The 12,343-nt window shown below is 40.7% G+C and overlaps 1 protein-coding gene across 9 annotated transcripts in view; it reads right to left on the bottom strand.

Annotated features, from left to right (window-relative positions):
- The window catches only part of CCDC85A (coiled-coil domain containing 85A), a 217,413-nt gene that overhangs the window by 132,857 nt on the left and 72,213 nt on the right, over positions 1 to 12,343 (bottom strand). For 8 of the 9 annotated variants that reach the window (XM_083832381.1, XM_083832380.1, XM_083832378.1 and 5 more), the window contains one exon: positions 6,846 to 6,933. In XM_083832381.1, coding sequence (XP_083688507.1) covers positions 6,846 to 6,921 — 76 coding nt within the window. In that variant the 5' untranslated portion in view covers positions 6,922 to 6,933. Of the gene's footprint in view, positions 1 to 3,114; positions 3,203 to 6,845; positions 6,934 to 12,343 lie in introns of those variants that run through there. The other variant, XM_083832372.1, reaches the window with a different exon arrangement.

Genomic DNA, 12,343 nt, shown 5'->3' with positions numbered 1-12,343 from the left:
TTATAGCAGACATGAGATTAAGGATCCTGTTGCTGACTCTGCATTGTCTCACACCAGTGAACTGAGTAACAGCAATGAAGTCAAAGCCTGTCCTAATGCACCAGAGAAAAAAGAATGGCAGACATTTGGATGAGCAACAGTAGCACTAGACTCTTGGGCTAATTTTGTTTGTCTACCCAACATCACAGCAGCAAACTCTTAGGTATCCACTGCACAAAGCCTGTGATTAACCTGGACAGCTCAGCAAAGTGAAAATGGGTATTTATGCAGCATCTGAGTATCTGTGCTGCATACTGAGCCACTGCTGTGTCTGTCAATGCTCTCTTTTCCCAAGTCGTTTTGTCTCTGTGTTAATTATGCCTTTCAGCACTTCCTAAAGATTTAGTGTATTTTTCTTGTCTTCTTGCTCCATCTTCTCCTGCCCCCTTTATCTCCCCTCCTACCACCAGTGCGTCACTACTCGCTGCTCATCTCTCAGCCATTTCTGTAACACCTCACACCACCACACAGCTGAGCTGGGCCAGGCAGCTTGGCTCTGAGGATATACCTGTGTGGAAAACATGTCTTTCAAAATGAAAAACTTTTCGTAACTAGAAAGTCGTCAGTCCATACTGACAATCCAAAAGGCAGTAAAGTAAGTAGTATGTTACATATTCTTCTTGCTGCTAGTGTCATAAGAATATTTTGCTAAAATCAGTGAGTTTAGACAAGACTTAATGACTAGCTAAGTTCCTAACAGAGCATCTGAAGCATCTCCCTGAATTTGAGCATTTTAAGGCTGTTCACACTCCCAACATTCATAGTACTAAATCAATCTCATCTCTGTGTGCAATATTTTATGCCTGTAGGCACCTGTATTTCTGAACACAAATACATTTCTGCATGCAAACGAAGCAGGTTTATCTGAACAGCTTGCTATTCCATGCCTATCCAAAAAGTTCTTTTTAGGTGCAATTATGCATTCAGAAGCTTGCTTAAGCAGCACAAAAATTTTAACAGCCTTTTGTGAAAATCTATTGTAGTATGCGTTTGTAATGGAGCAGATTTGTCCCCACATCCACTACCCATCATTTGTCAAATACTTGTTTTAGGAAAGCCAACTAGCAAGATGCAAAATCACTACTTTTTCACAACCAAAATGAATTTCTCAAAAGGATAAAGACTTCTAAACTTTTTGTCTTTCACTATTTACTCACTAGTAACTATGCATTACCTTCCTGTGGTTGCTGTCTTTGCCCACAAAAATGGGCGATTCAAAGAATTAGTTAGAATCTTCATCCTGTAGATCCTAAACTGTTCATATCCCCCCAGAACAAGTAATGTGTAGAAACACTACTTACTTAGCTGAAAACAATCCTCCCTCTTTCAGCGTCCTCTTTAGTTGGACTTCTAACAGCATTCAGCATTTTACAGAATTTTCAAAACAGTATTTTCTAAGCAAAGGACTAAATGATTATGTGTAATGATTAACAACTACTGTAACAAAAATTTCTGTTCCATTCGTTTGGCTGTCAGCTAGTACTCTGGCAGAAGGCAAGGGGTTAATGTCAAAATACATCTTCTGATACCCAGATTGCCTTTCCTTGTCCATTGTTTCCAACTTCTTTAGAATGGTCAGAAATTTTCTGCCTGAATAAACTCTCAACAGAAAACAGAACTGGATGAAATGGAAAAATGAATAAAATAAAAATAAACTGTGCTGGCAATATAGAAAGGAGACCTGGTTAGAAAATTACAAATTTCTAGAGCTAGCATTTATTGTGGAAGTAATGTAATTAAAAAATGAAAAATCTTCCCTCTCTGGGCAAAAATTATTTAAAGATATCAGCAATGCCACACAATGCCACAAGTATGGCAAATTTAGCTTTGGATGACTCGATGCTCAGAATGGAAAAGAAATTAGCTCAACTCTTTGGAAATCTTTTATAAAAAAGCTTTTTAAAATATAAAATCACTATGTTTTCCTAACACTATTCATGTCTCAGCTTTCCCACAGACCGAAATTTGATTCTAGAAGTAGTATTTCTCACTAACACATAAGAGCTTCTAATTTTGACCTTCCGTTTTGATCACCCTTAGTATTCTCATATTACTATTGGTAGCAAAAATATATTCTCATAAAAAACAAGAGTAGTGCATTTCAGTTATGGTTTTCTATTGATTCAGTTACACTTGAATTGATCTCAAATTGTTTCAAGCAACTGTTCTGCACCCAAAACACCACATGAACCACAGAAACCAGATCAATAGATTTCAAGTGAAATAATTGTTTTCCTTTGTAAGACCCCATTACTTCTTGAATGAAGAACTGTTTGATTGACCTCCAGGAAAGCAGCAGATGTGAAAAAGCCAAACACCTCAGGCCTTATCATTTAAAGGGAGGCCTTGAAAATTACAGGAAAGTACACGAACATGTGCTCGGTTAGCTGTGGGAAATACACAGCTGGAGAAGCCACAAAACTGCTTTTTACTCTGATAACATGAGAGCAGTAGTACATGCATGGCAGACATAGACTTTTAGAGTTAGTCACTCACAAACACACAAAAATATTTTACTAGGTAAAAAAATAGTTCAAGGATTTTTGAGTGACTGGTTTTATTTTCACAGTCTGGGCAGTAGTGAGTTTATTGTCTGGTGTTGAGAAATTTCACATAGCTTGCCACTGGACTCACTTTCTTCACAGTGTGTGACTACACAATTTTAATGCTTTCTGAGTGCAGCCATTTCCAGACTGCCATATTCAGACACACATGGTAGGAGGCATAAACCAGTGCAGCAGCCAAGGACATCAGGGAGACCCCATTAATTCTGCTGGCAGGATGCAGATTTATACCATTTTTTATTTTATTTTAGCTATTTATTGGGGTGCTCAAAGTGAGATAATAAGCAGTGCTGCCAAAGAGAGTAAGACGGGCTCTTCTAGGGGCTGGGTACAGCCCGATGCAGGAGCTGTGCTGACCTGCACGCAGCACAGATAGCCCTAGGGGATGACATGCTAACAATAACCGCGGGCTGAAAATCTGCAGCACTGCATGGGGAGCCCTCCGGCTGCAGCCCTGCCACTGCTCCTTCTACCACAATGCGTTTGCTCCCTGGGACAAAGCCTCACCTACCTGCAACAGGCCCCTGTGCACAGAAGAGAGGCCAGGGAGCATCATCTCTGTCCACAGCCATGGGCAGGAGCATGGTGGCTGCACGAACCTGAGCAGCAGTGTTACTGAAAGGGGTTGGAGGATGGAGCAGCGGGACAGGCGGTAGAACACCCTGTGAGGATGTTTGCAGAAAGGTGATGCCAGAAGAAGGAACAAACCTGACAGGGTGGACCTGTCCATCTCAGCCCCAAATACTGAGCTCTCACCATTATACAAAGGCTAAAATGGCATGTGCAACAGCAAAATTACTGCTTAGGCAATGCAAATATGAGTGTTCCCCCAGTAGGCATCAATACCAAACTAAGGTAAATATGTGCACCTACTTATAAATTGCAGTTTTCCTCAAAAATTCTATTTTTAGATAATTTCTTCCCTCAGCTGATGCTTCCCCCCACAAAAAAAAAGTAGGAAAGTAGAATACAGTAGTGATATTTTGTGGCGTTTCTCTCCCAAGTACAGGTCCTCTAGGTATTGGAAATCTTTATTTCTTCTAATTGTATTGCAAATAAATGAAATGCTCACATTATACCTTAGAATGTTTTTCTAAGGAAGTCTTGGTTAGCTCCTAGCACACATTAGACTTGATCTGGGCTTTAGTCTTTTATGAGCGCAATTAACTGCAAACACCTTGTCATAAACATTTTAAAAGGTCAAAGAGATTGCAACAATTTTGCTAAAGAGATAAATGGTCAAATAAAACATTGAATTGTTAATTCCCAGGTGACAAAAAGCTGCATGAGTCAGATCAATAAGAAGACACACAGAACGAATTCTGGGATAAAGGGCGGGTCAACCTTGAAGTGTTAATAACTTGCTCCTATTATTTTGCTCTGGCACATCATGTGTTCTAGCAGGTAACAGAGCTGCTAATAGCAAATTAGTATCTAGAGAATCACAGAAGTATAACTGGGCATCAGAGATTCTTGAAACAATAACAACAAAAAAAATATTTGAAAGGATTTAGCTCTATTAATACCAAGAAAAACAGTGAGTTTATAGAAGACAGGTAAGAGCACCTTCTTACTATTTCTAATCTAATGTGTTAGTCAACTGCTGGATAGGGCATACGCTTTGTCTTTCTCTCTCTCTCCACATTTTCTCCTATCAACCTTGTTCTTAATGACTGGGCTTTTATTAAACAGTGCCTGCTGAAAGCATACTGCTTTATTTAAGTTAAGAGAATTGTAAGAAATCAGTACATTACACAAAAACTGGGTATGCTGATGCGGATGTTCAGGTGGTCTGTACTGTCACAGCTGTTGTTACAGAACTAGGACAATTTATATTAGCCAGTCTGCCCCATAGAATGCATTAGTGTTTGTGGAAGGTCAGCTACAGAAATTAGCATCCTTGCCAGATATGTGCTCATCTGAGAGGAGACAGATTCTCTTTGATCTTTCTGAAGCAGATGTGCTGTCATACTCTTATGCTTGGCGTTTCTGTCTGCTGAAAACAGCGGTTTATAACAATAGCTACTTTATAAGCTAGTCCTTCTGTTACTGGGAAAATCATCCCTTTCTGTCAAATACTGACCATTCAACTCAAAATGCAAATTTGGAATTGAAAACATACAACTGGCATTTGGACTGACATTTGGACAAATTGAAATTTGGAAACTTAGGTACCGATATCAGGTCAAAATTCTGGGTATGAAAGGGGGCTTTACAGAATCAGTTAGAAGATATGGTCTGTTTTCTCTAATTCACCCCATTCAACATGACATTAGTTGGACTACAGGGAAAGTCATACAAAACAGATTTATGAAACCTCCACTCATCTCATTTTGTGACTGCCTTTAGATGACATGACTGATATTTTTTTCAAATTGTTGAATTTTTCTTTCCATCTTATTCATAAAATTCCAACAGGGAGTGGATAAATGCCAAATATGTCACTTGGAACTGTTTGTTAAATGACTGTGGTCCAGAAACTGGCTCTTATTTACCAGTGAGGTAGAATGGGCTCCTATTTGCAGTTTATTCTTGGAAAAATATTGAGGAGAGTTTGAGGCTGTTGGAAGGAGACCACCTGAAGAACTCTCTTCTCAAAAACAATTCTATTTTTTAGACCCTCCTAGAGAGATTACAAAATTAAAAGTCACATGCAAAGAAAATTATCTCACCATTATTTAACTACGGATATTTTGGAGTAAAAGACAGACTTTTTCCAAAGAGGACTATGCAATTCATGGAACAAAAAATGAAGAATCGTAAAAGTGTATGAGGAATCAGTAGCTCCTGATGCACTGTGAAAAATATCTGCCAGCATCTGTGGGAAGGCAGAGGTATGAGGAATTCAAACTAAACCAAATCATTATTTAGTGCTATAAAATATAGACAGCGATGTCTATATTGATCCCACTGGACACTTGGGGCCAAATGAACATTTGAAAGGTCAGTAATTTTACTTGTGCCAAATTGGAATGCTAGTCATTTGCATAAGACTGCAAGCCAAATATCAGAGTAAATTCATATGTAAATTTAATTACGCCATACCTCTAACAGCAATCTTATGTCATCTGGCATGAATAATGTAGAGAAAGCACATAATCCCATAAAGCATGCTGAACTATATACATGCTGTGATACATATAACACAGAAAGACTACATGGCAAATACCTATTTTGTGAGCTTTATGAATGCCATGAAAACAGATTTTCCTCTGACAGCAAATTTTAAGGTTCTGTTGGCTACTCACTAAATGATTTCACAAATGAAGATAAACTCTTCTTTTCTAGTGCACTTCAGAAATATTTGTTACGATTTACGTAGACTGCAATCTAAAAGGGTTTATTTTTAATTGGTTTTAATATTTAAAAAAAAAAAAAGACTCCGTCTGTTTCCAAGTCAACTTTGAGGTGTGCTTTTAGCTCTAACAAGAGAAAGACATGATAGTGTACTTTCCCCAAAAATATATATTTTCACTTTGTGTCTTCTAAAAGCATGACTTGATATATATAGCTCAAAGCCTCAAGGCTCACTCAATCAATGGTAGTTATGACAGTAAAAATAATGGCTATGGGACATGACTTAGGTGAGTTTTTCTTTTCCTAGAGTATTTAAAATTTAAAGAGAAGCCTAAGAGACTTCCACAACACAAAACTAATAGTACTAAATAATAATTACTAAATGGGTCTGTCTAACATGTGGAAGGAGACAGCAGAAGAATAATTCAAACTGATGTTAAAGCAGTATCATATGAAGTCAGCTGACATCCTCAGAAGACACATGAAGAACACAAAGGGACATGAACTGACATCCTACCCTTTAGCAGCTCCTCAGGGATTATAAGCATTTCTGCAAAAATCCTTGTGCATTCCAGCCCCGTTCTTCTACAGCTCATGTACCTGGAAGCTGCCCTGGTCCACTTTTTTTCCATAGACATCACCTCCTACACCACCCTTCTTTCTGAAGGTGGAATAAAAGATTGATGCAAAACTATACACTGGCACCTTTGGGAGTCTGTGCGACAAACCGCACTGTCCTTCAAGGACACAATGCAGACAGTGACTACTGTGTGGACCTTCCTTAGCCCATGACCCCTGAGAAATGATGGGATTCTGCACTGACAGCCTAGGGGCTGGCAGGGCATGAGAGCTCCCCAGTAACGCTCCCCTCCACAGCAAGATTACAGGCATGCTTCGCTGCCTTCTGCACCCCAGGGTAGAAGAGAATGTAAAAAACAAAATTACCTTTGCTCTTTTGCTGCTGTGATTGTGAAAACACCCATGTGGTGAACCATGGGTTTCTGGCTAGCATGAAGATCATACATTGTCAGGCCTAGAAAGAAAGAAAGAGAGATTTTTTTTAGGTTACCTCAAATGGCAAGGCAATTTAAGAACCATCCACTGTCGAAGAAAGAGTCCATTAGTGTGAGGGTCTATAAGGCTATTCCTGCACCCTAGATACAATTCAGCTCTGGTTAGCTATTATTAATGGCTCAATTTCATATAACTCACTTTTAATTGTGATCATTTGATTACATTTTATGACATCAACAGCATACAGATGGGGTGCTTCAACATAATCATCCTAATATCTCTAAGTAGTACTACTTTAATGCTGCTGTTTGCTTTATTTTGCTACAATCACATAATCTTCAAATAGTCTAGATTTTCATTAGAAAGCATGTGCTCAAACCTTATGTTTGTAGGCTGACTCACTCTATTAAACCAAAATTCAAGCCAGTAAGTTTGTGAGATGTCAGAGCAGTAGCAGTATGGAAAGTTTTCTCACATAACAAAAGATAGAACAAGCTCTTCTTAAAATCACATCTTCTCATCAATTTTTAATTAGTTCAGACATAATGTCAGATGCAATATGATTTGTATCACCTGAGATACAACACAAAATAAAGATATTCTCTGTTTTGCATGACATCCTTTTTACCAACACAAGCCACAGTTTTACATAACAATTTTAAACCAAAGTTTCCTTGGGCTGCCAAGATAGGAAAACAAACAGCACATCATATATGCCTTCTAGTAATCCTGATGGAACTTGAATGTTAGTTTATAAAAGCAAATGCCACCTACTACAAATATCCACAAAATATTAGATAGCCCTGACTGACTGCTGTACTGCTTTAAATGCCTCAGAATACTAACACAAATGTTTACAAGTTGAATAATGTGATACTCACATAGCATAGTAGCTTAACTAGAAAAGCTCCTTTCTCACAAATGCAGCCTGGTACGCTGAAGTGCAACTAATTCTCATGCGGTTTTATTAATTACATCAAACGAATGTGATTTGACCCCGTAACTGTGGTCATTTTGAGATGAGAGTGCGAACTGCTGTGAAAGCGCACGTCTTATGCACTCCCAGCCTTTCTTGTTCCATTACCAAGCTCCCGGATCTCCCCCGGGACCCCGCTGGCAGCAGCTACAAACAGCATAAACCAGCAGGAGCATGCAAGGAACAGGTGCTCCAGCTTATTGCAGCTGCGGTGCGTGCGGCGGGGGGAAAAGCAATCGCTTTTGCTCCCCATCTCTGAAATAGCTACCTGCCTGGAGATGTTTCTTTCCCCTCACACAATACATCTCTAAGGGTGGATCTTGTAAGGTGTTATACTCTTACACAGTTAAACAACCTGTAAGGCTCTTTCTGGAAGAGATATGGCCTAAAGCACTCCTGTGATCAGGTATTAAATCCAGCCTATAGTACATTTAATGGAAGACGTTCAGGGCAAAACGAAATATATAAATGTAAATGTTGCTCGGCAAGAGACTGAGGAGAAAAAGTAGCCATATAATCATGCTATAATCCCAGTATTGCTGTGCTAACACAGCAGCATAACACAATGGGAAAACACATGCTTTACACTGTATCACCTGTGAAAAATCCCCATTACAGTGATATAACAACAGCACATATAGCTGAACACATCAGCTTTGGCCGGACATTTTGGTAACATGTTGTTCTCTGTCTGTACCCTGTTCTCTCTCATTCCTTTCCTCTCCTGCTTTCTGTGTGCCCTGTGAGCTTAGAGTGAAGCCCCACAGGAGAGGGCTCTCTTCTGTTCAGTGCCACCCAGTGCCAAGGACAGAGGCATTCAACCCTGGTTTGCCCTCGGTACCACCACAACCAATACACGCAATGTAGATCATAACTGTGGGAGGGAACCTGTAAAATATGTACCTGGCATACAACCGAGACAGCCTCCTAGGCAAGTCATGACATCCCCACGTGCTGGTCAAATCACAGGGAATGGCTGGCACCCAAAGACGACAGCACCCATGGGTGCTATTGCCCACGCACATGCCCTTACAGTCGCTCCTTTAGGCAAGCTCCTGACCTGCATCGCAGCGCTGTTTTGTAGGCTACCCGCTTCGGCCTGAACGCTGTCTTTTCAGGGCTTTTATCACAAGACGAGACAAACTGAACTCCTGAGTGCTGAACCCTTCTGATCCACCGGCCAGCACGCTTGCCAATGTAATAAGCAAAATTGCATGAATAGAAAACTGCAATGAGGCCACAATCAAATGCACATTAAAATCGCACTGCTGACCTTTTAAAACAACAATACAGAATTGTTGTGACTAATGAAACAGTAAGGGGACAATAAAATTCTATTAGAGCTTTTTCAGTCTGTGCTAAGGTGAGCTGCGTATCTCTTCCGCTAATAATAAACAGATAAATAACACAGATTGAAACAATGCAATGCTAGTCAGGAGAGGTAGAACAACATAATGTTGTAAGAGGAAATCTAGGCACATTGTCTAAGACATTTAAGAGTTTCTGTCCCATATAGAGCGGCCTTAGTCCCACGGCTGCTCTAAAAGTCACGGGCTAATAGGCAGCCAGCCCAAACACTGACGGCATGAAACAGCCTTGCACTCCTTTCTCCCAGGTATAAGTGGCCACTGTGGTTCTTGGGAATTGACTCTAACATAGCGATTTGTGCAGCTAAGAGGTGTAAATACCTGGCCACACCATGCAGACGTGGCAATCACACTTGCAGAAGCAGCTTCTTACCTGGCCCTCGGCACTGCCAAGCCAGGACATTTCTTTTGCTACATTCCTATTTCCACGTGTGCATATGTGACTGTAATACCCTGCAAAACCCCTGTTTCGATGAATTGTTAGCAACATGTTAAAGAAACGTTCATTTGTGTCTTCAAACTTTGACCAAATTCAGAACAGGTGCCAATTTAGGGCTGAATATAAACTAATGAGACATAAAAATGTCCCTTTGGTAATTCTTTTACAATGCAGCAGGGGGCCATTTCTTCTCAGCCAGCTCCTCTTATTAAATGTCCATCAGCGGGAAATTTGGAATATCCTTTAAGAGTGTTTCTTCAGGGAAACAGCTGAAACCCCTGAACTGTGCATCACTTCAGGACTTGTGCTAACACCACCATTCACGTAACTTCATTTTTCAGCATCATCTTTTCAGCTTTGGGTTTCAGATTCTTTCCCACTTCCTGAGGCATGTTATATACCTGTTTTTAAAATCTTAGAGAGCACAGAATAATTTGTTCTCCTGCCCAGCGTCTACAGAGTTATTTGGGAACAGCAGGATTTCTTTAATGCTCCTTATTGAATTTCTCTACTTTCTCATTTAAGTGTAGAAAAGCAACTTCTATTCCACACCCCTCTCAGCAGATTGTAGTAAAAGAGGAGAGCAGAAAAAAAACCACCAAAGCTCTGACAGATGGTACCCAGCGTTTGACTCATGCTGGGCTCAGCAGGACCTATAGTTTAGAAGGTTAGGACTGTCAAAAAGACTCTGCTTATCAAGTGAATAACAAAGTGTGGACTGCCAGGCTGTTTCCTATAGAAAACTTGTGTTTTGCATGTAATTCTCTGCTATCTTTCTGATGCTTCCGAAACTCTTGAGGAGCAGATGCATGCTTTTCTATTTAAGAAGCAACTGGGAAGCTGCCATCCTAGGAGCAGCCGGCAGCACGGCAGGCCTGACTCGTGCTAGGGTCAGTGCTGCGCTTTGGGGACCTCAGAGGGGACCAGAGAGCAAAGGGAAAACTCTCCTTCTTCTCCTCCTTCTTCTCCTTCTTCTTCTCCTTCCTTTTCATTGTCCTTCTTTTGCAGTCAGTGAAAAGTTCTTCTCTTAGATCGCTGTCCCGGTCTGAGGATCGCTCTAGCGAAGTCACTGTGGTATAATGTAAGCAAAGGCAGAAAGCTCTGAGCACAAAGCAGCATTTACCAGGCTTCTTTTTAAGTCATTTCCAAGCTCATGTCAGTCAGTATTTATCCCAGCACAGAAGTATCTGAAGTGACTACAAATGTTAGCGAGCAGACCTGAAAGCAATCCCGAAGTCTGGAGAAATACAAACACAAGGTTAACAGCTCGTACCCATGTTTGCTGGTAAGTCTGGACTTTTAATGTTGGGGCCGGGGGGGCTTGCTGGTAAATGTAGTGTTACAGTGAATACATGACAGGCACTGCTATTAATCACCGCTACAGCACTGCAATTATTCTTTTTCCTTCCCAAAATAATGCCAATTAATTTGTTAAACAAGAACATTGTTTTAGTCATAAACTGGTACCAACAGTTAGCAGCTGCTCTTCAACAGTTAGAATTAATGAGAAAGTAACTGTACAGCAAAAGGCAACCTTTTCTTTGCCAACACTCGCGCCTGTGTCATTGCCTCGTTCGTTTCTTGTTCAAGACTGTGAAAAATGAAATGAGTGCATTGAGTTTTCAGGTTTAGAGAATATAGTTAATTCAATGCAGATTCACTGCTATGTCTGGATTCTAAACTGTTTTATGAAAGACTTAGAGCTACTTTGGTACCACATGGGCAAGGAGGAGGAACTGCTCCTGGTTTACAGTGAAACAGTGGCGGGCACGCTGAGAAATGCGACTACACAGACATCAGTAATTTTGGTTACTCTGCTGACTGCAAACCTGCAGCATGAAAAAACAACTGCGTGGTCAAAAATTCTCTCACTGTAATTACTTACTAATTAATATCACATTGATCTTAAGGTTAAGCTAAAACCAGTGTTATGTTCCTGAAGCATATAGCTCCAGGCATGTTGTGGGAGGCAGTCTGTGTGTCAGAGTGTTTTTACCCGGTATCGACATTAAAAACTTGCTTTGAGTAAGGCAATGAGCAGAGAGGATACCTCTTTCATTCTCCACTCCCAGGGAAAAATTCTGGCCTGAAATGTAGTTAATTTATTCAAGTGCTAATTTATTTAAGCAACCCCCTCCTAAAAAAGGGAGAGGGGAATAGGCTGAGCCTACGACCTGTTGCTTGTTGCCCTACCAGATCTCACTTGGATCAGATTCCCTTCCCCAATTCAAACGTCTAACAGATCATGTAGAAATCACAAGCGGAAGTGTTACATATCCAAAAATTCATTTTGCCAGTTTTCATGTAATTCAGCCATGAGCCCAGATGAAATAAGTCCTTACACAATATATTTGTGAAACAGACAAAAAAAAAGAGCTGTTTTCTCACTCATCACTACAGGGCATATATGCTGTATCCTAGCAGAAGCTGTGATTCTCATTCCCTTATTCAGCGCAAACCCAAGGACCGACACAGCTGGCTCAGGGAACAGGCAATTTTCCTTCTGGCCCTGGGCTCAGCACCGCTGGGCACAGAGCCCCCAGCAGCAGCCCTCCAGGAGCTGGTGGGGGATCTCCCTCGGGCTGTGCCCAGCTGCTCTCTGATCTAGTGGCATAAGGAGCCCTGGCCCAGGAGCCCTTTTCCCTGT

The sequence above is a fragment of the Anser anser genome (assembly GCF_964211835.1).
Source record: "Anser anser genome assembly, chromosome: 3".
NCBI classification, from domain to species: domain Eukaryota; kingdom Metazoa; phylum Chordata; class Aves; order Anseriformes; family Anatidae; genus Anser; species Anser anser.
Note: the sequence above shows the minus strand (reverse complement) of the source record. Positions and strands in the feature narration are given on the sequence as shown.